This window comes from Ceratotherium simum, chromosome 7 (assembly GCF_057802395.1).
Source record: "Ceratotherium simum simum isolate JZ-2026a chromosome 7, ASM5780239v1, whole genome shotgun sequence".
Taxonomy (NCBI): domain Eukaryota; kingdom Metazoa; phylum Chordata; class Mammalia; order Perissodactyla; family Rhinocerotidae; genus Ceratotherium; species Ceratotherium simum.
This window is the reverse complement of record NC_141906.1, coordinates 39193829-39219987: the sequence shown is the minus strand read 5'-3', so window position 1 is coordinate 39219987 and position 26159 is coordinate 39193829. Positions and strand designations below refer to the sequence as shown.

Below are 26159 nucleotides of genomic sequence, written 5' to 3'. Positions count from 1 at the left end.
TGAGGTTTAGTTTGCTTCTAACTTTTGGCAGTTATCAAGGAACATTTATTTTAAGACATGGATTGGTTGAAAATGTAAAACAACTTCCTTCTTTGCTGAAGTAACAATACAGATGACTTAGGAAGTGTTATGAGGAGGCTAGATGCTGACGTTGCCAATTTGTCTAAGCCTGCAGCTTCCAATAAGGGATGGTGCTAATAATGGAACATCTTCAGCCTGATTGCAAAAGTTTACAATCTATTTCAATGAAATGCTCAATATATACATAAAATGGATTTTACCTAGAAACATTTTTTGAGACTGAGAATCAATGAACACTATTTATAAAACCATAAGAACTTCCTTCTGTGAAATTCTTACTCAGCAAGGGGGCCAGGAACAACAGAGTATTACATCAGATGATGCTTTGTGCATCTCCACCAAATATTCTCTGTAAGAAATGGACACAATGGGCTTTTTCCTACTCATTTCAAAAGTCAATTTTTAGATTAGTATTTGTATTTTTTAATTATTAGAAAGTTTATTATATAGCATTAGTCAGAATGCTAGATCATCAAATTTAAAGCTCTTGTTTACTGCTAAGGAAACTCATAAAAAGGATGAATGAATTACCCATAGACATAAAATTAAATCAATTCCCATTATTGAGCATCTTCCATTTTAAAGGAGCTGTGGTTGGCACTATGAGGAATAAGAAGGGGATGACACATTTCCCATCCAGAAATAGCTTCTATTATAGTGGGGGAAGTAGAGATGCAATTTGCTGTGTGCAAAGTGCTATGATAATGGTAACAACTGCACTGGAAAGTAAGAAATGCTGTGAATCATGCTGACAGGGACAGCAAGAAGAAGTCTTATGGAGATGGGACTCTTGAGTCACAGCATCTCAGGGACATCACAGATCATCTTGTGCATTATCTGTTTGGAGCTTTAAGGCCTTCTTCAAAGTCTCTTCTAGTCCCCCAGACCTCGCTTTATTATCCTCATGGGCAGGAAACTCAGTCTCTTCACACAGTCCAAGCTGCCTTTCAGTACTCGTGGTCATTAGAAAGGGCTTCTTTGGGATATGTTCCTGTTTGACTTTTTATAACTTTGCCTATTGGTTTTAGTGCGACCCTTTGGGGACACGCAATGGAAGTCCACTGCCCATTCCACATGTTTATAATTTGTTTAGAGCCTTCTCTTCTCCAAGTTAAACATCGCATTGCCTTCTGTAGCTCCTCAGGTGGCATGATTTAAAAACACTCATCATCCTTATCCTCTTCAGATTGAACAGTTCATTTTGCCTCTTTCTCTTTTACATGTGGTTTCAAAATCCAAAACAGTATTCCTAGTGTGGCATGATGGGTGAAAAAATGGTATGACTATTCCCTCCTCTGCTCTTGATGCTGTCTTTGTTAATGTAGCCCAAGACCAGTCTTTATAACCACATAACATTCTCGATTCATTACAAGCTTATCATCAAATGAATGCTCACAAACTTCCAATGATGGCTGGGTGGGTAGTACAGAATGAAGATAATGCCTATGGCAGGAGATAGAAGATTGGAGGATGATGGGAACCATTTATAAATGTCTAGTGACATGAAAGTACATGACATGTTTGAGAAAGGCTGAGTATCCCAGAGTGACTATATCATAAAGTGTGCAGAGGGAGATGGAGCTAAAAAGATGGTTTAGGAAAAGCTTTTGAATTACGTCATTGAATTAACGTATTGCAAGATTACTTTGATAGAAGCTTAAAGGATGAATTGGAGAAAAAAAGACCTTAAAGAGTGGGAAGTTACTTAATAATAGTGAAAATAATAGTAGTAATAATATTTAGCAATTAGTTGAATACCTACTATATCCTGCATAATGTATTCTACATACATTACCTTTGATGTCACAAAAATCCTGTGAAGTAATATTAGTTCCATTTTATAGATGAGGAAATTGAGGCTCAGTTAAGTGCACTTACCAAGGTGGTGGAGCCTGAATCAAATCCAGGTCTTTTGGCTTTGCACTTGGCTACACTATGGTGATAGCAGGAGTGCTGTGAGATAGAGACCAATGTGAAAGTATTCTAGAAGTAGAACCAGTATCATTTCACAACTTGGAAAATAGGGAGAGGGAAGAATCCAGCACCACCGATCTTTTCAGCCTGGGAGACCAAGAGGATAGGATGGTGGTCTCAGACAAGATCAAAGCACTACTCAGCACCAGAACAGTCCCTTTATAGGAACTGAGACTGGAGACTGGCCAGGAGTACAAAGTGACCGAGAAAGTCTGGGGCACGAGGGATATGCCCTTGCTGACCGTGTTCCCTGGCGCAGAATTGGCAAAAAGAGTCAGCCAGGTATTCAAAGACTATTATCTTTGGCACTACTTTATCAAATGATTCAACTTGAAAATACGCTCATTCATTGTATATAAAAATACTCCACTCAGTGCATAAATTCAACTGTCTGACAATTGGCAGCGGGAGCTATGCTGTCTAATCCTCATCTATCAGAACAAAAATGCTCTCTCATATTTATGAGACTTGGTAAGGTTGTTAAAATAAAAATTTAGACCATATTATCCATATTCTACTATATTCATATTTCTTATGACTTATACAGGGATAGGAAAAGAAGTACATAGTGCAGCTTGATGAAATAGCAAAATTGATAGTACCTTGTTATTAGTCTGCAAGTATTTGAATGGTGTTAACATCAGAGAAAGACAAGATTTATTTTGCCAAGGTAGAAGTGGTTAAGTCATGTTACAAGAATATAGAAGTAACTGGAGAAAATTAGGTCAGAGAAAATTGAAGTTGATTATTGGGGAAAGTACTCTTGCCTATGAGAATTATTTTTTAAAACTATGTCTTATGGAAAGTGGTAATAAGAAAAAAAATGAAATGAGAAAAGAAGAAAAGACTATTCTTCAATTTGTTTGATCAGTATTAGCACAAACTCCTGAAAGTTTTTGAAAGAAAAATTCTCCATCATCAATAGGCTTATAACAAATGGCACAAAACGTCATTATGACTTTTTTATGTTATGAGTCTATATAAAACAAAATCACAACTTACCATTTTAGACACAAAATATTAACTGAAGCTCTGTAGCCTGAGGTAATCACTCATTTATAGCTTTCTTGAGAAGGCAGAAATTTATATTTACCTGAAGCTAAGACATTTTTATATTTATATATACAGTAAATATGTATACATATATATGCATACATATATTTATATATATTTATAAATGCATATAAATATGTATTCATATATAATTTATAATTTGTGATTATGATTCAACCAAAAATTCTCAAATTTAAGCATAGATCCCCATTATTTCTTGTAATACCTAAAGAGTGTCTGCAAATTCTGAGGGCAGTCATTATTCCACTACTTATGGTTCTCAAGGCCTTTTGTATAGGCCACGTTTGTGGTAGTTAATAGCATGAGCTTTGAACTATGAGAGACTGGAGGAGAATCCTATCTCTTACTAGTTTTTGTGTCTGGAGACAAAGCATTTTACTTCTTGGAGCCTTGGTTTCTTCATTGGCAAAATGGGGATAATACAACCTTCAACAGGATTAAATGAGATAATGTATACAAAGCAATTAACAAAGTGCCTTAGATATAGTAAATTCTAAATAAATAATAGCTATTTTCATTACTATTTGGTTTTTTATCCCCTCCCCATTCCCACCATGAGGATGTAAGCTGAATGAGGAAGGGAATTTTTTTCATTTTATTCAGTGCTTTATCTCTAGGTCCTAAACAGTACTTGGCACGTGCTGGGCATGCAGTAAATATTTGTGGAACAAATCAATAGATGAACAATTTAATGAATAATTCAGCTTCTACCTCATCCAGGATGGCCTGGAAAAACAAATTACCCCTTTTGCTCTCTATAATGACAAAATAGTATTTTAATATTCAAGTAAATTTTAAAGGCTGATTTGGAGAGTAGAGACTCAAAGAAAGAAGTTTGAGACAACAATCAACATTTAAAATATGAGTGTTTTATTGAAGACACAATTTAGGGCCTGGTAGTTTTACTTAAATATCAGTTTATATTCAAAGAGGTAGTAAAGGAATCAAAAAACAAGATACTGTCTCCTTAGGGACAGTTTATGTCCTTCCTTTTGAATCTATGCTTTTCAGTTTTGTTTGTTTTCTCATTTGCTTGTTTCTTAGTATTATCCTACACCTAAAAACTTCAAATACAGCAGTTGTAAATCTTCTGTGGCCCAAATATAAGGAATTGACCAAAGTCTAGTCAGCAGCTAAAATCACCACATGTGGGTGGATGGCCCATCGTATTGAACTTGGCCCTAGTGCCCTGCAATTTGTGAATCCTCTGAACAAATCACTTCTCTGATTTCAAGGACGGAGAGGAAAGCGTGACTAAACTTGAAGGTCATTGTCAGGTAGCTGGCCTTTTCTATAAAAGGTGAGTTTCTGCTTGTGTGGGGTCAGATGAAAAGTTTGGTGAAAACCCTAGAAATTTAGAGCATAAAACACACAATAAGTGCTTAATGATACATCATTAAAAAAAAATCTTGTACTATACTTTTCAAGCGTTGTATTTTACCCTAAACTTTTTTTTAACAATTTAATGAGGTATATTTTACATATCATGAACTTCACCCATTTCAAGTGTATATTTTTCCAGTGGAGTAACCATCAACATAAATCAGTTTCAGAACATTTTCACGCCCCCAATAAGATCCCTCATGCCTATTTACAATTAATTCCTATTCCCACCCCAGCCCCAGACAACCACTAATCTATTTTCTGTCTATAAATTTGGCTTTTCTGGATCAACTTTTATATTTTTTAATATTCATTAATCCTTGAAAAACTACCAGTAGTTAGAGGATGTATTAAGAATACTTGTTTACGGGATCAAACTATTTTCTTTCTTTTTCTTTTTTGTTTAACCAAAGCAAATACGACCGTTCTATCTTTCACAAAACTAACTTTGAAATGACATTTGACTGTTATCACAGTGAGCATCTCCATGTGGGCAGATTAGGATTCTGTAATTTCGTGCCCAACTGCATTGATGACTTCCAGCCTTGTTTAAGCAGCACTGACCATGGATAGCAGTAAACCCCGTAACACCCTGCCATGACTGATGGCTTGAATCTTGTATCTCTGTAACTTTTATGACTGCCATTTCAACTCAATGTTTCCAGTAAGACACAAGTTTATTGGAGCAGAGCAGAATTCGTTTACTGTTATTTTCATATATTAAGCTCCATCACATATTTTATTCCAAAATTTAGATTCACCACTGTGTTCTTTAAGTGGCAATAGATAAACTCCTTCCTTATTTGCACTGAATTTGAGATGGTCTACTAGGAAATATATTTTCATTTTCCATCTTTGTCAAAGGTGTCCTATGCATAGAAAATCCTTGGTATATTTATTTGGTTTCATTAAGTGAAATCACAAATGTTTTTGCTTGATGAAATTGAATATTTTTGCTTTGGTATCCCAGTGGAAATGGTATAACAAGTATTCCAGTGCTCAGTGCAACAGATGAGAACTGTGTTGGCATGGAATGGGGGAGTACAAAGGTTAATTCATCATGGTTGCTGCCTTCAGGGAGCTCACAGACTAGTTGGGGAAATCTTTAAAATAGTGCTTAACCGCTATCCTACCAGGACTGTTCTGTCTGAGATGGAGGGAAGGGCCTGACTTGGTCTCCGGGGACACTCATGGGTCTGTCCAGCTGGTACCGGGCTGTGCCCTCTGCACCACTCCTTTCCTGAGGGAGCTGGGACCATGTGATACATTCTTATAAATCCTTCTTCCTGCCAAGAAAATAAAAAATAAAATAAAATAAAATAGTGCTTAACTACAGTGTGGGAAATGCCTTGATAAGTATATGCCTGAGTGCTGAGGAAAGAAAGCTGAGAGGTTAGAAAAGCTTTCCTGGCTCTGGGTGTGCATGAAATAAGTCCTGAAGAATGAATAGCAGCAGGCTGGGCAGAGAGCGGTACCAGGGACTGTGGCTCTTGAAATCAACTTAGTGGTTCTTTTGGAGTTTTGCCTGGTTATCCAGTGTCGTGTTTACAGGGCCTTGTTTGGGGGCCATTTATGACAATAAAGAAAATTGCTGAAGTTTTTCAAAATAAAATACATTTGGAAATGACTCATGGTTCCAAAGTTCCACATACTTCATGAATATTTCCACCAATATGTTAAAATAGACAAGTTCTTAGTAGCATAATGCTTCCTAATACAGGTGTGTATGCATTATTTCCAACTTGTTTTATTCCTAAAATGATCCTACTGGGATACTTAGAAATTTAAAACCCCGGAAGAAAAATACAAAAAATTCAAAGGGAATGCTTTCTTTAACTTTTAAGGTAAACAAACAAACAAACAAAATCCTTTAAAAAGATAGTCATTTCCCTTTTTTTCCTGCACCTCTATAAATTTCTAGGCTAGGGTGAGATCTCCTGTTACAGCGCTCAGTTTATTTTTGTTGTACTTTTATTCCCCTTTTTTGGCTGGTTGATCATTTACTTATCTCTCTGTAAAATCTGTAAGATCCTTGATAGCAGGGACTAGGCTTGCTTCCTGTTTGTATCTCTCATTGTGCCTAGCATGGTGCTGACTTTTAATAGCCACAGAAACATTTGATGACTGAATGTGGAACGTTACAAGAAAGCAACAAGGAGACTAATTTAGTAAATATAAGTAAAGCAAATTGTGGAACAGGTTGTTACCTGACGCATATGTGGTGCTCAGTAAGTGTTGGTTGAATGAGTGTACAGATGAATGAGGATACGCCTTGATACAATTTAGAGGTGGATGAAAGGATTTGGAGCATTTACAGATGAATGGCATACTCAGTATAAGACGTGACATGAAGTTGAGGAACACAATAATCCTCAACAGGGTTTGACTGGATGTTCCCTCTGAAATAAAGTCAACACATTGTTCTTAGCTATTTCAAAGAACCAAGACAGAAAAAAATATGGAGTCTAAGAAAGCGTTATTTCAGCAAGATACACAGCGAGAATTAAGTGACATTAAAATAAGAACCTTTGACTTAAATCATGGCATTAAAGAATCCTGGATGAGTTTACCCTATCCCAATAGAGGTAGGCTAAGTGTGAGTTCACAGGTCTTTCTTGATCTATCTTTCCTTCAGGGTATGCATGAAATAAGGGTATGTATTGAAATATGTATATATGTTTTTTCCTTGTTTCTACTCATGGAAACAATATACTTGCAGGGAAAAGGAGTCAGTGAACACAAAGATGAATCAATAAACAGATAATTTCAGTGAGTAATAACTGTAAGTGCTGTGGAAAACTTACACTGTAAATGTAAGTGCTGTGCAAAATAGTGTAAGAGGCTGTATTATGCCTGGGATGCAAGTGGAGTGCCTTTAGCTGGAAGACCAGGGAAGGTAACCTTTTAGTTGAGACCTGAATAAGAGGGAGGTGTCCAGGAGAAGACCTAGGGGGAAAGCAAGCAGTTAATGCAGATGCCTTTAGAGAGAAACTAGTGAGAATAGCTGAGTCAAGAAGAAGGGCAGGATGGCTGAATCTTGGGGACTGATGGACAGAATGGTGAGCGATGAGCACCAAAAGGCGGACAGTGAGTGCAGGATCTCATAGCCCTGGAAGTGACTGTGAATTTTATTCTAACTGTAATGAGAGTCTTCGGAAAGTTTCCTGTAAGCAGGGGACAATATGATCTGATTTCATGCTTTAAAACAAGCTCCTCACAGGCTACTATGGGAAGTGACTAGAGAAGGACAGGAGGAAACCCTGTTGGGAGGCTGTTGCAATAGTCTACCAAGAGAAGGTGTTGTTTCCGTTAGGGTGGTAGCACTAGAGAGGTGGGGTCTATTTTTGTAGTAGAAGCAAAAGAGCTTGTTAATGAATTGGTTGTGGAGTGTGATAGTTGGTATAATGGTTGGAAGTGAAAAATCAATGAAAATGCCTAGATTCTTGGACTGAACACCTGGGTAAGCAGTGCTGCTGTTCACCAAAAGGCAGACTGAGAGGAAATGAATTGAAATGATCTAATGAGTGGACGAAGGTCCTTTCTCACAAGTTATGTTATAAATGCTTGAAGATCACAGTGTCTGTTTTAGCCTTTATTGTTTCCTTTGTTACATAAGGCACAGTGCTTTGCATATTGTGGGTGCTAATCACTGGGTGCTGGTGGATGAGGCGATTGGGAAATCAAGATATAGAGAATCAATGGCTGAGCCTTCTACTATGTTAATGATTTATACTAAAACTTTGTCCTCTTAAAAAGAGATGATTTTTTAAATTCTTTGAAAATCTTAAGAACGAAGAAGGAAGTTATCATAGATTTAAAATTTTTACCCTCAAACCCTTTCAAATGCTCTCACTTGCATCTTTACGGAGTTGTAAATTGCATCCCATTTAGTTGCTAGGAGGTAGTCATTTTTCATTAATGAGGATAAATATTCAGTTTCCTTCATTTGGAAACTTGTCATTAAGATGCGAAGACAAAGCATTTTAGTGTTTTGATACTTTTCTTACATTGGTATTTTACATTTGATACTTTCCTTACATCGATTGTACAGTGGCTGTGAATGCTAAATAGCATCAAACTGTTCATGGCTGCAAAGATTTAAAAAAAAATTGCTTTGTGTTGGAAAATTAATCTCTGAGCAAAGCAAGAATTTATTTAAACAAAAAGAGTTTGCTGCTGGTGCCTAGTTTCACTTCACTGAACTGAATTTAAAATCTACATTAAGAGACTTAGAAAGCATTGCACTTTATCACGTTGAGTTTTTCTGTCCAGATTTTCTTCCCTTCAGTACTAGAGTTCTGATGATAAGTAGAAGCTTAGCTGAACAGATGACCACATGGCTACCTAGAACGTATTCAACCAAGGGAGGATAACAGAGAAGGAGGTAATTCTTACCTTGGGGGTATGAATAGTGAAGAGTGGAGGGAAATAAATGATTAACCTTTTACTCATGTCGCTTGTTGGTGTGATGGTGGTGACAATTCTCTGTAGTGACCATTGTGAGGAAGAATCAGACTACAGATGTCAAGTGAAACAAGTCCCCGTTCACTAAACATCTGGGGTTTTTCCAGGACACTAATACACACAAACTAATAGGTTCCACCGAGCCAAGCAGCTCACATTTATTTGGATGTTTCGCTGTCTGTATGAAAAATCAATAAGGAAAATAAACTGTAGAATAAGAGCAATTCTTCATTGAAAATAGAACCCAGCAATATAATAGGAGACAGAAGTCTCCATTTTTCTGCCTTGTTGACCCCAGTGGTTTGCCAAAGGAAAGGTAATTATTTCATTTGCTCTACAGAAAGATTCTCTGAGGACTGGCCCCTGGTAATGCTAGGACAGAAAGCTTTGGTATTCATACCCAGTCTTCTAAAGACCAGCTTCCTCTTACAGCATCTTGGCAGTCTCTAACCCTTTTCCAGATGTTTTATACACCTGGAGATCATGGAGGGCACTTCCTAAACTGCAAAAGTGACTATGTTTCAATATTTCTAAAATTGTTCATGACCTCCTCTTTACCTACAGACTATAATCCAAACTCCAATTACCAGTTTTGCCCTCTGTTTCATATTTAAGATCCTCAAGGTCTTTGGCACCTGTTAACCAAACCCTCCTTCTTGAAACTATCTCCCTGCTCCCATTGCTAGATGACATTACTTCATTTTCTCTTGGTTTTCCTCCTACTTCTCCACTCAGTCCTTCTTAGTCTTTTTTCTGGGTTTGTCTTCTTCTGCACACCCTATAATGTTGCCTATCTTCAGGTCTCCATCTCAGCTTTCAGTTCTTTCCATCACAGTCTTTCTAGGAATACCCACAACTTACAAATACGCCTATACTTTGTTGACTTAAAAATGTACTTTTTATACTAAAACTGTTTGCTGACATCAGACTCCAATATCTAACTATCTTATGAGCTATCTCTGCCTTGATATCACACAGGTTTCCCAGACTCAACATATACAATATGAAAATAATTATATTCCCCCCAAATCTATTCTTATTCTCATGGTCCTTTCTCAGTGTGACGTTCCACCACTGACCCAGTCACCCCAACCAGAAACATGGAAGTTGTCCTAGACTCCTCACTCACCCACCATATGCAATTACTAAATCCTGTAGATTCCACTTCCTTGATGTTTTTTTTAGCTATAGTCATATTTTCCTTCCTTAGTCCCATGGGTTAGTTCAGGTTCAGGTCACTAGTTTAAGAAACTTGATGAACAAATCACACTGCCTCCCTGGAAAGTAATTTCCATTCACTATTCCCCATGTTTCACACTTCACAAAACTTCTTTCATATATGTTGCTTTATTTTCCCCCTCAGAGCAGTCTATGAGGAGGCACTATTATCTACATTAGACTGATGACAAGACTAGGGATGAGATTGTTCATTTTTTGGGAGTGTCGAGTATCTCATTAAGAAGGGTAAGAAATCCATAACCCAAGGCTATCAACTCCCAAGCCCTTGTTCCTTCCGTCGGCACCCAATAACATAGATGTGAGGGCAGGAACAATTGTTTCCTCTTCAAACTGAAGAAAAAATCAAAACGAGGCAAGTGAGGTGACTTATCTGAGGCCATTGAGGTCTCCTTAGGAGCACAGTGGGAAAACCCACATTTCTGACTTCCAGAGTTCTGCTCTTTTTTCCACGCAACTCTGCTTCCCAGATGTGAAGGAATAAATGTGTTATCCTGAAAAACTTGTATCTTGTGTGAAATGAAGGGATATCCATGGCCATATCAATTAAATGCCTAAAATCCCAACTAGTGGACAAAAATCTTCCCATTCCAAATTCTCTAGTTGTTGGTTCATTCTGTAGTGCTTGTCTATTTTTTATGTAAAATTTCTGACCAAAATCAGTTTTCCTTTTTGAAGTAGCTGTGTTCATGGAACTAGCTGACACTTGATTTAAGCTCTTATAAATTCAATCTTTCACTTTCCTTGTGAAGAATAGTCTGTGTGGAAGGGAGCTGTTTGATACATATTCACACATTACCTCCTGAGATGCAGTTTGTATACTACAAAAGCTAAGAAGGATGATGTGCAGTCAGCCATCCAAAAACAAAATGAATAAAAGCAGGAATATACCTGCTGTATTAAAACACTACATTTTGCTCCTGATGTTTCAGGCTTTGAGACCAGTCATATACCATTTGGTTCAGTGCAGAGGAAAAAATCCTGGGATTTCTTGCTGTTGTTTAAAGCAAAGAATTTGTCATGGAGACTGGATCAGCATTTCAGGTGTACCTCCAGAGTCTTCCAACTACTTAACAGTGATAAGAAGGATTTTTAGCATGGCCAGTGTTTTGGCTACCATGTTTATCATTGAACTGTTGTGACAGAGAAGAATATGAAGAAGTCACAATGGCATAGGATAGAGGAAACCATGGGCCAGGAGTTAGATCTGTGTTCTGATCTCACCAAAACCACATTCTGGCCATGCAATGTAATCTCTCTAGGTCTCCTCTGTAAAAAGACTCTAAAGTCTCCCATGATATTCTTTAAGGATAAGGAGAAACTAATATCTGGGTGATAATCCTATTAGACATTCATACAATAGAACTTCGCATAACCCACACAACCAGAACCAGATTTGTTAGTCAAAAAATTGGACAACAGTCAGCATTTAGGGAAAAACAAGATACTTACTTGCGTGCTTTAACTATTTCACCTTAACTTTTAAAAATATGACTATATGGTGGCATAATAAAATAAGTGGTTTAGTGGTATTTGAAAGAAGAAATGGGATTTTTCCCATAAAGCCCCTCCAATTTTTTTGTCACCATGTTTTTACTGACTGTTGGTTGAAGCTGTTCAACATGAAGTAAAACCACATTTCTAGCATCTTTGGCTATGGCATGAAAAATTTAGGGCCCTGTATTTGATCCAGTATTTTTCTTTGTATTTAGAGGCATCTGTTTGTCTGAGAATGCATCATTTCTTCATTGTCCACAATTTCAATTCTGAACAAATTAGCATCATTAGTCCAATGTTACGTATTGTCTTTCTATAAATCATCAGAACTTTTAATTTGTCTGCAATCAGTTAATACATTTTGTTCTTCGTCATTTTTTTATATATGAGGGTCAAGATTTTCGCTAGCATAGTCAACCCAAGGCCACAGTTTTTGTGATGTTATTTTCCAACATCTAAATTTTCTATTAATTGCTTTAAAATATTTGTTACACAAAATTGGCTCAAAAGGCCAGAAATGTGGGGCTCATTTTTTATGAAGTTCTACTTCAATTTTATTGCATAAGACACACCCTTAATCCATCATCCATGCCTTTGGATTTCTTTAAATTAGGATGAGAATCAAAAGTAAAGTAAGTGAAAAATTCTCATTTTATAATTATTTTCTGACTTTTACAGTTGTCTCTCTCACACCTAATTTGGCAATGTTTTTAACTATGTACAATTATTAAGTCTTTCTAGATCAATAAACTTACTCTTGATAGAAATAATTCTTTTTTACACACTCATATTTCATTTTTGTAACGTTTAATTAAATAACGTGATTATAAAAATGAGTACAATAGGAATAAATAGATTTGAGAACAATTACAACTGATTCTTAGTAAACATACAAGTCACATGGAGGGAATAGAAATATACGGGCCATGAGTATTCCACTTGCTGTGGGCATTGGTCAGCTTGTCACTGAGTGAGTGGAGAGGCTTGGTTAGTCTATAAAAAGATGCTGATTAAGAGAGTTCAACAGTGAAACTTGTAAACTAACTATTAAACTGGAGGAAGATCTATGATGATTTGCCACAATGCGTGTTCCTTGTCTCTTACTGTAATTAATAACTTGCATGAAAACGTAAAAGGCATCTTATCATATTTGAAGATGATACAAAACTAGATGAAAGAGTGAAGTTCTAGAATGGCTAGCACATCTTAGATGCTCAATATGTATTTATGGAGCTTAATTGATGATCTAACGTTAGCTTAAGAAACTGTAAAACTAGATCAAAATTGATACCATTAAGTTTCACAGACATGGGACATTCGTAACTATATTGAGTTTCCAAAAACTCGATGTACAAGTACATGATAGATTTGAGTTTGAATCATTTGATATTAAAAAATATGTGAGGTTAGGTTGACCCTAAACTTAGCAATACAATTCAGCAAATTTAAAAAGCCCATGTTATCTTGGGCTGCTCTGGCAGGAGTATGGAATCCAGATGGAGGAAAGTCAGCATCTCGTGGCACTCAGCCCTGGTCTGAACACATCTGGAACAATGAATTCATTTCTAGGTTCTGCAATTTAAGCAAAAATCAGAAGAAAAATTTAAGAGTATATACAGAAAGATAGCTAGGAATCTTAAAACCATCTCATAAAGAACCAAAAGTGTTAGGAATGTTTATTTGAAGTAGAAGATGCAAGGAACATCTCAGTCATTCAGTGGCTACTATTGACAGATGGGTATTATACCAAGAGAAGGAAGAACTTTTCAATAATTATAACTATTCCACTGTACATCATATTCCCCACGTGTGTAACAGGCACGTCAAGCTAATCTTGTACAAAACCAAAGTCAGTTATATTTTGCTATCCACACATGCACTTTTTGGTCCTGTTAATAATGCCATAATCCTTTCAGTCAATAAAAGAATTCTCAATTCATTCTTCCTCACAGCCACTCCCCTTCTAACAGCAAAGTCTATCTACTTTTGAAGGTTTGTTTGGAATTTCTAGAAGAGAGCTCAACTACTCCTATACCCTGGGAAGAACAGGCCCCTTCTATCTAGGAGATTTTAACTTCCAGAAGAAATGCCCACCCATCCAGATTATTAGAATCAATTCTAGAGATCCAAGTGTCCTCTCAATAACTCGCTTGTATTCATGCTTGGGTATTTTACCTCCAAATGTCTTGAATGTATCTCCTTTTCTTAATTCCTACTGCCATTATCCAAGTTTAGGTATTTATTAATTTTCTCCATCATGATGGTTTCTCATTAGTCTCCCTGCCTATATATTTCCTCCTCTTCTTTCCATTATTCAGTATTTTCAAGTTTACACTTCTGAATTATAGACATTACCATCTTGACCTCCCCCCCAACACACACACACACACACACACACACACACACACACTTAACAACCTTGGAGAGCTCACTTCTGTCAGCAGGATAAAGTCCAGACCTCTTGGCATAGTATTCATTGTCCCTCATGAGTCACGCCGTGTCAGCTTCCTGACCTCATCCCTGGCCACTCTGCTCTTGCCAAGCTAAACCATTCTAGAGCACAACACACACTTTTGACCCTCCGTGACCCTGATCATACTCTTCTAGCTTCTCAGAAACTCTTCTTTCCCTTCTCTACCTTTTAAAATACTTATACATCTTTCCAGATCCTGCTTAGATGGTTTGCTTATCAAATATACCTAAAGATTTATTGAAAAATGTTATCTATTTGAAAAGGAGCCAAATGATTTATTTACTTTCACCATCTTCTTTATTATCAGGTATTTACTGAGCACTACACTATTAAGGAATCAAAGAGTCATCCCAGGCACCTAACACAATCCCTGGTACATAGTAAGTGCCCAATTAACGTTTATTAAATGTAACCAGAAGATACAAATAATTATACAAGACAACTCATGTTAAGTATCAATGAAACAACAGGAGGAATATACAGCTTCGTGGAAGGTGATGGTGTTTTGGTTATGTTGCATTTGAGGTCCTGGTTGGATATCTAAGAAGACACACTCTTCTTTTTAAGAGTGGCACGTTAGTACATGTACAGGAAGAGGTGGAAGGTACACAGAAAAGGAAAAGACAATAAATATTAAGAGAGATAAGATAAATGATAGATACAGATATTTAAGAGAAAGGTGAAGAATTAAATGTGACAAGGAGAGATACAAGTTTTTCAGAAATGTGAGTGAAGAACAAAACAGAATATTGACAACATGTCAGGAAGTATTTTAGTGATGGATGGGACTTTACAAGGCACACTAAATAAGATTATTGTTATTAGTTTGTTAATAAAAAACACAAAAAACTTCTTGTGCTTGCCATAAAATAACATAGTTTTAATATTACAACATTTTGGAAAATCCAGTTATCCTGCCTCTCATTGCTTCAGAGAAGGAGAAAATTAAAAAGCCATTTATCACCACCAGCTAGGTCCTTTTGTGTTCCGTGAGTAATAAAATCGTTTCAATTCAGATGCTCAAAAAAATTGTAATGCAGCAATAGGAATGCAGCTTTCAGCATCATTTAAATGCCATTTTCTTAGGCAACATCTAGGGAGTCTTTCACTTGGAAAATCAGAGAGTTCTTGGAAAAGAGACTCTACTGTTCTCTGCCTTAATTTTATTCAATGACAGCATGATTTAGAAAGGCAATAGGGCTGTTATGTCTCTCTGAGTCTAAGTTCTAGTTGGATTTACCTCCACAGTGGTCTAATCTGACACCTCAGCCAAGCTACCTAAGTACAAAGTTGGTGCCATAGGTTTTCTACCAGCTTACAGCGACTTCTTTCCCAGCATCAGTGCTGTGATGTGATGCTGAACCTTCCTTATTCTCATCCTACTCACCAACCATTCATTGTCACTTACATCCTCGCAAATGTCCAGGGCTCACTAATGAGGTAGTGTAGATAGGACAGAGAAGTCCTGCTATTAAGTGATCTTCATAAAGAGATGATCTTCAAAAGCCACTGACATGCAGGTGGGACACGTGTGGTGAAAATAATGGACGTTATTTTATGTAAAAAAAAAAAAACTATCAATGATCTTCAGTGAGAGTTGAGCATTTCCTAACAGAATGTGTTGGGTCCTCTGTATGAACTAATTACAGAGCTTGGGTTTCACCTTTCTGTAAGGCAACATGGTTTGTCTCAGAGGAGCAAGTACTTTGGAGCCTACAAATGTGAGTTCTACTCTTGCTACCTCCTTGCTGTGAAACCTGAGCCTTAATTTAATTTCCCTCAAAAATGGCTAGTTGTCACATGTTGTTGCAAAGTTTATGAGATAAGGCATGAGGCCTTACAGATAGATGGAACTCAATCCATGGTATTCATTATTCAAAAAGACATTTATGAAGCCTCTTCTACAGGCCAGCCCTGGGCTGAGAATGAAGGCATTGATAAGCCCTACTCCTTACACTGAAAGCCCACATGCCATAGTAGGAAAAACAGGTACATAAATAAATGGTGGTGATTCTCAAGCTTGGGTGCTACTATGCATGTGTGGAGAAGATGGGCTGCAGCACAGAGCAGTGTGTCAGCTGTGCTGGGGAGGTGGGGAGGCATATCATAGAATGCTTCACAGAAGACATGTTTGACAGTGTCTAGAAAAATGATAGATACAAGGAGGATGATGGCCATTTGTGGCTAAGGTTTTTTTTTTAAGACAAAATACATTCCAAGCACTTAGCTCTCCAGTGTTGAAAGACTTAAGTTTTTGCTGTGCTTTCCTCCCTTGGTTCTTTCCACTGCAGTTCTCAGAATTCTATATGGCTGGCCTTTCTGCCTAAGGAGGTGAAAGAACCAGACAGTGGTTACTTATAATTTCTTAGTCATTGTAGAACTAACAATGCACTGTCTATGTAACCGGTAATATAGAAAGGATGGAACTTTTCAAGGGGAAGATATTTGGTGTTTTTTAGCATACTGGCTATTATCATCATCAGGTAGCTCCTAATACCCACTTCAACTATTCCCCCTCCAAGTATGGCTTAAATGTTACTATCAGGGAATAACAAAAATTCCCTTGCATCCATAGGTCTTGACCTTCAGATAATTCACCGTATTTGTCTTAGTAGAGTAAAAGGATAATTACATGTTGTAAAAGGTTCTGTTTGTTTCAAATTTACATGCTAGGAGAAACTGGCTGGCTTTGCATGTATAATGTAAAAGGAGTCAAATTCTATGAGCACTTCATGGAACCTTTGCATTTAAGTGTCTAAATTTTTACCAGAACTTTAAGAGGGACCTTATTGAAATAATTTAGGGCAGAATAATAAAGTAATTAGTTTAAATAGTGATAACTAAAATGAGTTACTGAATATTTCTTTGTTTTAATTATGTGGGCTAAGCTAATGGTGAGGAAGCTGTCAGCAATTCCAGTTACTCATTAATCTCGGTTAGTAGGCATCATTGATCTTTACCCAAGAAGAACTGTTGGTACTTTCTAGACCAGTGGAAGATAAATAGCAAAGGAAAGGATTAAACAGTTTAAGCAAAAGAAATACGACTTGCAAATAAACATATAGAAAAAAATGCTCATTCTCACTAATAAACAAAGAAATACACATAAATCTGAAGCACCTATTAAATTATCAAATTTTGAAAAATTATGATGTCAGTGCTTGTAATATTGTGGTTAAACTGGGGGATATATATTTTTTAAAGGCACTAAAATGGTACAAAGCTTTTAAAAAGTAATTAATAACATAAATTAAGAACCTAATAAATGTTTCCATTTGGCGGAATACATTAAAGGAAATTGTCAAATAAGAAAAAGTAACCGATATCAATATATTCTTTGCAGCATTGTTTATAATATTAAAACAATAGAAATAACCCAAATATCCAACCATAAAATGATGGTTAAATAAATTATATCTCCAGAGGAATTATATAACACCAAAATAATAATTATGGAGACTCTATCAGAAATGCTTAAATTATAATGTAAGAGAAAAAATGCAAGGCATAAAGTTATATATGTTCTGTCTATATATAAAACTATATGAAACACATGTGGACATATAGAGAGTCAGTAGCACAGAGTTAAAAATACACACACGTGGCAACAAGACAGCCTTTAGTTTTAATTCTGGCTCCATATTTGCAAGCTGTTGATTTCTGATAAGTTATTTATATTCCATGTGTCTTGTTTTCATATATATAAGATGGGGATACTCATACCTATCTTATAGGACAGCTGCAAAAATTAAATTAAATAATTCTGTAAAGTCTGAGACAAGGTAATGGAATTATGGATGAATTTTTTTTTACTTATTTTGATTTCCATTAATTTTATAATGTTTTTGTAATAGAAAATATATTTGAATTTAATATCGATCACCAAAGTTATATTATATCCAGAAATATACCTTGTGGAGTTGACTATATGACTAACTGAAGTGATCTAAATAATTATTTTATTTAGTGCTGAGCATCTCAAACTACACACTCTGCTAAATCATGTTAGTTTCTTTACAAACCCTTATGTAGCTTTTATCATGTGGCAGGCACTGTTCTAAACACTCTATTCATTGAGTCCTTATAACAACCCCATGAGGAAGGTGCTATCATATCACAATCTTACAAATGAGAAATTGACATACAGAGAGCTTTAAGTAACTTGCTCAAGGTCACATTGGTGTATGTGGTGGAGCTGGGATTTGAACTCAGGCAGTCTAGCTATGATGCAGCTCCTGAATGCTATGCTGCCTTTCAATTGGCCAAGCAGAACATATTCAGTGAACATTTGTGGTGCTTGGCACTGTGAGGGTTGCCAGGAAACAAAGGACACAATCTTTACCTTGAAGATCATTCTCTAGGCTTTAGCAACAGTCCCCAAATTCTGCTCCCTCAACCTCAGATAATGTCATCCATGTCACAACTAAGTACTTTTCACGGAGAGATGGTTCTTCTCACCAATAATAACCAAGGGTCTGGATGAAAATCTGCAGCCTGCAGCATGGCTCTCTGTGGCAGTGGCAATGTTTTCAGAGTATGTGCTGAGAAATCCTAGAGCTGTGTGAAGGTGCCAATGTTCTGCAAACATTGGACTTGGGTTTCTCTTTACACATATATTTGTGTATACACACCTTCATATGCTACATGTATATGTAACTAATATTACAACTAAAATATTAAACTAATGCTACAAACTAAAATTACACATTGGAATACGTTTTGTTGTACATTTTATTGTACATTAGTTTTTGCTGCTCGATTGTCATTGTGTGTATCTCAGATGAATGTGTTGCCCTCTGTCTCTTTCTAATTGAAAAGTATTCTGAGATTGCAAGGCAAATTCTTACAAATCTAAGAAATTGTTACCATTTGGGAGGTAATATATTATTATGCTTAAGAAGAATGGCTCTAGAGTCAAATAGTCTAGATGCACAGGAAGAGAGAGAGCAGAGCATTACCTTGTCTCAGACTTTACAGGATTATCTAATTTAATTCTTGCAGCTGTCCTATAAGATAGGTATGAGTATCCCCATTTTATGTATAAGAAAACAAAACACATAGAACCTAAATAACTTGTCAGAAATCAACAGCTTGCAAATATGGAGGCAGAATTAAAACTAAAGCCTGTCTTGTTGCCAGGTTTGTGTACTTTTCACTCTATCCTGCTGTCTATATGTCCACATGTGTTTCATAGAGTTTTATATATACATATATATAACACATATACAACATATATAACTTCATATCCTGAATTTTTCCTTTACATTTCAAGCACAGCTATTTACCACATGACTTTGGGTAAGTTTCTAAACCTCTCTGTACCTTAATTTCCTCATCTGTTAAATGGAACAGTACATACTTCCTAGGGTTGTGAGAAATAAAAGATATAAACATATAAACTTAGAAAAGTGATTCAGGAAATATAAGTGCTCAATAAATGTTAGATATTATAATTTTTATTGCAACTATTTATCTATAAAAACAATCTTTTCCTACCATGCAACCAAAACAAAATATGGATTACCTTAAATTCTAAGGTTGATACACAATTGGAAGTCTCATTTTTCAAGTTTTTGTGTTCAGCCAACAGCTGAATTGTTATTGATTAATTTACAAGTAAGTGTTGCAAATTTAAACTAATGAATAAATTTATACTAATTAAATACTACTGCAATTTACAAATTTGCTCTCTTTAAAATTTTGTTAGAAAAAAATGTTCTGCATTAAAAAATAATACACTGCATCATAATAAAATTTATGTTTTTATGCTCTATGTTGTCTTATTCCAAGGAGAAAAAAATTACCTTTTCCAAGTATGTTTGGTTTTTTCCATGTCTACTGTTGTTTAAAGCTTACTTTTGAACAACACATGTTGAAATCAAATTATTAGGAAATATTAGCCCCTTATCTGGTAGAGTGCCTTATTTTGGTGGATGATTCTACTTATCACCAAAGAACAGTGATTTAATCTCGGTATTTCTTTCAAGATTGGTTCTTTTCTTAACAGTGGGACTGATTACAATATGTGAAGACATTTAAAATAGATGATCTGTGTTTTTTCTTTCTTTTCTTGCAGTCATTCCCAACACAGCACTGCGACCCGCCAGCCTTCCGTGACTCTCCAGCGGGCCATCTCCCTGGAAGGGTAAGAAGAAGAATACAGAGCCTTCTTCTCCTAAACTCAGCTGTTCAGACTCATCACTGAGCACAGAGAAATTCCTCCTTTCTTTTCTTCCTTCCCTCCCTCCCTCCCTCCCTCATTGTTCCTTCCTTTGTTCCTTCCTTCCTTCCTTCCTCTCTCTCTCACCAAATATCTGTGAAGCTTACGTTACATGCCAAGGACTGTGCTAGGTACTAGATTTAACAAGTCAAATAAGATCTCTTCCTTCCCTTCAGAGGGCTCATTGTCTAGTGAGAGTGACAGAAATACATACACATACTTGCTTGCAGTGTAAACATCACACAGGAGATCCATATAAAGGTTAATGGGGGATCCAGGAAGGATACCTGGCTAAGAATGGGTATCCAAGAGGGAGAGAGGAGCAGGTCAGGATGGTTTCAGAGAAGCTATAACTCTTGAACTGAGAACTAAAGCATCTGGGATATTTGCCTGACAGACTTTGGATGGAAGAGTACTCTGAGCAGAAGAGCATGTGCAAAAACATGAACACATGAGCAAGCATGAGGTGGCAAATGCTATTGAGTGACTCATTGCTGTGGCATTGAGTGTGTGAGGCAGTGGGGCAGGAGATGAGAAGGGAGATGTTGGCTGGGTGGGCTTACATGCAGAGGACTTAGTATTCTGTATTTCTAAATTCCCCAATCAGATTAAAGCTGGAGGGGCTGGAGGGAAGGGGCAAATATTTCCCTCTACTTGCCTTATAATTATAACTGGTTTAAGTGAGAACATTTAATTGGTTAATGTATAAAAATTAAATCATTTTATTTTTCCAGTATCTGTTACCAACCATGCTTTGTTCAGCCCTATTTCCCAATGACGAGTAGGCTTCTTTAATGGCATTTCAATCCAAATCTCTAACTTTATTATTTATTAGTCCTCTTCATTTTAAAATCTTAAGTTTTATTCAGGCCTCTATTCCTTCTTCCAACATAATTAAGACTAGGGTTCCACTGAAGTGCCCTGGAGTTGATAGAGGTATGGTCTGTTCTCTCTCATACCACCGTCTAGATATTCCTCTCTTTTAGATTTCTCCTCTGGTAGTACTGGGGCAAAAAGAGGCAAATGGAAACGACATTTCCATACTGTTCTACTGTGGCTGTCCCCTTTCTGTAGGTTATCTCTGGTCATGTAGCCTGGGTGGGTAGATAACCAAACATGAAACGATGCTGAAACTCAAGGGACTCCTCTGGCTGTGTGGTCGTCTGGGAGACTCAGCTATCCCTTTCAAATTTGAGGCTTGCAGGCATGAGCAGCATCCATCTTTTCTACCCCTCAGATGGACTACCAGGGGTAGTCCTTGCATCCTCTCTCCCTGGCTGACCTTCTCATCTTCTCTTCCTAGGGTTTTTTCCAACCTCAGTAGCAACAGGGCAGGTCAGCAAACTTCGTAGCTAAGTGGATATCCACCTAGAATGGAGATGTTTGTCTTTCCTTTCTGGAATTTAATAAATTTTATAAACACTTTTCATGGAATTCCCCTTCTTGCCTTCAGCTAAGGAAACCCATTGAATGTCCCAAACCCATGCGAAGGTTAGTGACAGGAATGTGGCCTCTCCATGATCCCTGCACTCTCCCCAAAAGGATACCTCCTTCTCCCAGTCCTCCTCTTCTGTTTTTGATGGTAAAGAATATCATACCTCTTTATTTCCTCTAGAAAAAAGAAAACAAGACAAAAAAAGCACAGAAAGAGAAGGGTGGTAGGCTAAATGTGAACTTAGCTCTGGAGAATTAAGTAACTTTTTTCTCAATGGGACATTATTTCCGTTGTAACATTTATTCTATTCCACTAAAAAAAAAAGACACAAAAAGTTCTCAATCAATACCTCATAGCATTTGGTTCTGTGATAACATACAGCGTGGTCTAGATCCTGGATCCTAGCCAGACTCTTGAGTTTAAATCCAGACTCAGGAACTTACTAGCTGTGTGACAGCAAGTTACTTGGTGCCTCGGTTTCCTCATTTGTAAAATGAAGATACTAATAGTATTTTCTTACGTGGTGGTTTCAAGAATTCAAATTATACAAATATTACATTTTAGAATAGTACTGGCATTATATATGAGTTTGCTATAGTAGTTGTTGCTGTTGTTGTTTTAATACATGATATATACTTGATTTATCAGGCAGGAGAGTTCCACATTTATATGGAATAAGGATTTGTTAAAACAGTCAGGAATTGGTGTCTTTGCAATACTTTGAAGAGGCATATTTCTATATACACAGGTAGAATCATTTGTGGAAGTGATCCAAATAATTATCCGAGTCTGCTCCATCGCCCAGTTCATGTTTATATTAAAAATATTTTAATAGCCAAGGTTATACTTAAATGTTCATTAAACACATTAAACAATAGCCTAATCCTTTTCTACATAGCAGCTTATCCTCAGCTCCAAAAGAAAGAATTTAGGACAGGAATAAGAAATTCTCTTACATTTCTGGTATATGTTATCTTAGAAAGTTTAAGACAAAGAGACCACTTAGACACACAAGAGGAAATAGTGCCCCCTGCCTCTGAACATTCTTTAATTGGACTTGAGAATGTTCACCAAAGAGCAACTGCAGTGCAAGTTTATGCAGCCCTATGTCTGCATCCTCCATACCTCTCCCCTCAATTTCCTCTTTTTGGAAGGTGCCGTAGTTTAGAAAAACTCTTCCACAAAACTCAGTGGCTGGTCACATCTTCCAAAGGACTGGGATCAGTTTTGAATTCTGCACTTTAAATAGGATATGTGGAAAGGGCGAAGGAAAGGACATCCAGAGTTAACAAAGGGATGGGACAGAATTCTATCGAGAAAACATTGACAGGGTTAGGATTCTGTGGTTTGAAGAAGGAAGCTTCCTCAGGTGCTTAATGAGATTATATTCAAAAGAGGAAACTTGGAAATAAAATATCATACATAGTCATGGATATTCCTTCAAAGGAAGAGAAAATAAACAAACATTTATTGAGTGCTTAGTAGGTACCAGGCTAACTCTACCTGTCTGTCTGTCTGTCTATCTATCTATCTATCTATCTATCTATCTATCTACCTACCTACCTACCTACCTACCTATCTAACTATCTATCTATCTATCTGTCTATCTATCTATCTATCTGTCTATCCATCCATTCATCTATCTCTTATATGGTTTTTATTTCCAAAATAGTTTTCTTAAATAGGCATTTTTTCTAAACTTTGATTCTCAGAGAGGTTAAGTAATTTTCCCAAGGATATTTACATAGAAAGTAGCACATCCTGGATTTAAAATCAAATTTGACTGCACTGTACAACTCCATCCCCTATAATGTGGTATGAAAGGGCTGTATTGAGTTGGAGAGCGCTGGTCACACTATTCATTAACCACATTCAGGCTAAGTTAGACATAGTGAAGAATTTCCTAGGGTAAAAAATGATAAAGAACTAAAACTGGCTCTAATCCTAGAAATCATGAAATAGAATTAATAGCTTACCGTTTGGGATGGTTCTGGAGGTCCACGTGCATGCTAAGTGGCAGAGATGTTGTTTATAGTAGAGTTGAGGGTGTGGAGGCTGAATTTACCAATTGTCTCTACCTTACCTTCCTTGTTCCTTTTGAAGACCTCCCTTGGCAGGGCACAGAGCAGCTGTCATTCCACATTTTGGTCATTAATACAAAGAAAACTTCCTCTAGCTATGCTAAATAATGACATGTCCTTCTAAAGATACTTCCGAACGTTTTCTTTCTTCATATTAACAAAAGCTTAATAGCAATTTGCTATAAGCATTTTTTAGCCTTTTGCAGTGTTTTCCACTTGAGTGAAATGAATTATGATAAATGCAATCACTAATTCTATTTCTCTGATAAGATGCTGCCAAAAATGTGGTGGTCTTACCCTGACTTCATAACACAAGAGTGATTCCTTTTCTAAGAAACAAAAAATGGTGTTCTCAGCTATGCTCAATTGTTCCGAGTGGTATAAAGCAGTTTGCCTCTTATCTAGTGAATAATGCACTATGAAAAATATTCTGTTCTCTGCAATCATGGAAGAAAACTGACTCTGGAATCAAAGAATTGGTTTTGAATCCTGACCTCTGCTGTCTGTTGTTGTTAATATTATATGGGACCCCTCACCTCTCTAAGCATGGGTTTTCTCATCAGCCAAAGAGAGGAACAGCATAAGACTCACCAACTTTTTATAAAAGTAACAGGTACATATTAGATCCTCAATGAGTGCTAGTTGAATATATACTTAGTCCAAGTGTTCTGAGAAAACAAACAAAACTTGTATTTTTATAGCCTAGATTAGTTTGAAGACCCACTTTGAATACTTGCTCTTAAATACATATATATGTATTTATTCATGTAAAACATTCCTGGATATAAAATAAAATATTTGAGGTAGAAATAATTTTGCATTACCAGAATATTCAGAAGGGGATACTTCAATAATTCTCTACAAAGTCTAGAACACTGAAGTTTATGTTATGTGTGCCCAGCTGGCCATCAAATAGAGAGATAATGTGGCATACAATCATTGTCACTAAATGCATAGTGGGAAAGTTATTTTTCAATTTGCATAGGCCAATGGGTCTTAAGCAGGTTTCCCATTAAGGTGTTATACCGCTGAGTGTTGGCAATCAGCTGAAATTGGAAATTTTGTTATTTCAAAACTCTCCTTCCTAATGCTTTCATGTAAAGCAACTACCTAAGCTATTTTAAAAATTAATGCAGTTTAAAAGGCCATATGTTTATATATTTTTCACCTAAGTTGCTATTTACTTGACATAAAATAAGTAGAGATATTTCAGATTTCCAGTTAATTCGATCCATGGAGACAACAAAATTCTCTAATTGAGCCTCTACCTAGAGTTACTGCTGTTTTTTAAATTGATATCTGAATCATCTATAACTATGCCAGACATAACAAGGCAGAATAACATCCCCGTTAACAGTGTGAGCTCCTTGCTTCGGGTTCAAATTGACAGACGCGGCCCACACCTTAATCTCCTCTTCTTCCTGAGACCCCATTAAAAAGAAGCTAATGGGATAAAAAATGGACAGTCCCATAACAGTAAAGGAAATGAGAGGGGACATCAGAGGCCAAAGATTTCATCACACTTCTGGGTGACAGAAAGCAGATGGAAGTGTGTTGATTGATGAAACAGAACAAAGAGTCCAGGCCTTAGATCCCCTGTGGAGGAAGGACCAAGTGCTGTCCGACTCCAAGGCCACCTTGCACATCATTTTCTATGTGAATGTCATCTCCTAGAGTGGTGTTTCCAGAGAGGCCACCCACAAAAGGCCTACCGCAGTGCAGCAGCATTGTATGGAGGAGCCTGCAGCTCAGGAGGGAGCAGATCTCCCTAACAGACCCAGGAAATGCAGAGACTTCAGAATAGTGACAACGGATGGGATTGAGAGCAGAGTCTGAGAATAGGACTGAAGATGCCCCCACTCAGCATGCACACCCCTGCATACAGAACAGCTGCCAGGCAAGTACTTACCAACAGTCAGAAAATGAAAGTTCTTCTCTAAAGAAATAGAATTATTCTTTGGATGAACTAGACAAGCTAGTTTGAATGTTGTCCCCACAGCAAAGCCCTGCGCAATGTGCCAGTTACTGGGACAGTTTCAGGTTTGCTCACCTAACCTAAAGCCTTTCAGAAAGAAAGTCTAGCCCTTATATATAACACTCCCTGCGGTCTTTCTACTACCTCATTCTTAAATATGAACAGACAACCATGAGATACCAAATAGTTTAACAAAACCTACCAAATGATAGTAACAAGATTAAAACACACATACACAGAGGAAAACTATCCTCAAGGAAACTGAG

General features: G+C 36.8%; 1 protein-coding gene across 11 annotated transcripts in view; it reads left to right on the top strand.

Moving 5' to 3' along the window:
- Nucleotides 1-26159, top strand: part of DLG2 (discs large MAGUK scaffold protein 2) — a 1864788-nt gene that overhangs the window by 1473612 nt on the left and 365017 nt on the right. For all 11 annotated transcript variants that reach the window (XM_087433531.1, XM_087433533.1, XM_087433536.1 and 8 more), the window contains one exon: nucleotides 20259-20327. In XM_087433531.1, coding sequence (XP_087289657.1) covers nucleotides 20259-20327 — 69 coding nt within the window. The remainder of the gene's footprint in view (nucleotides 1-20258; nucleotides 20328-26159) is intronic.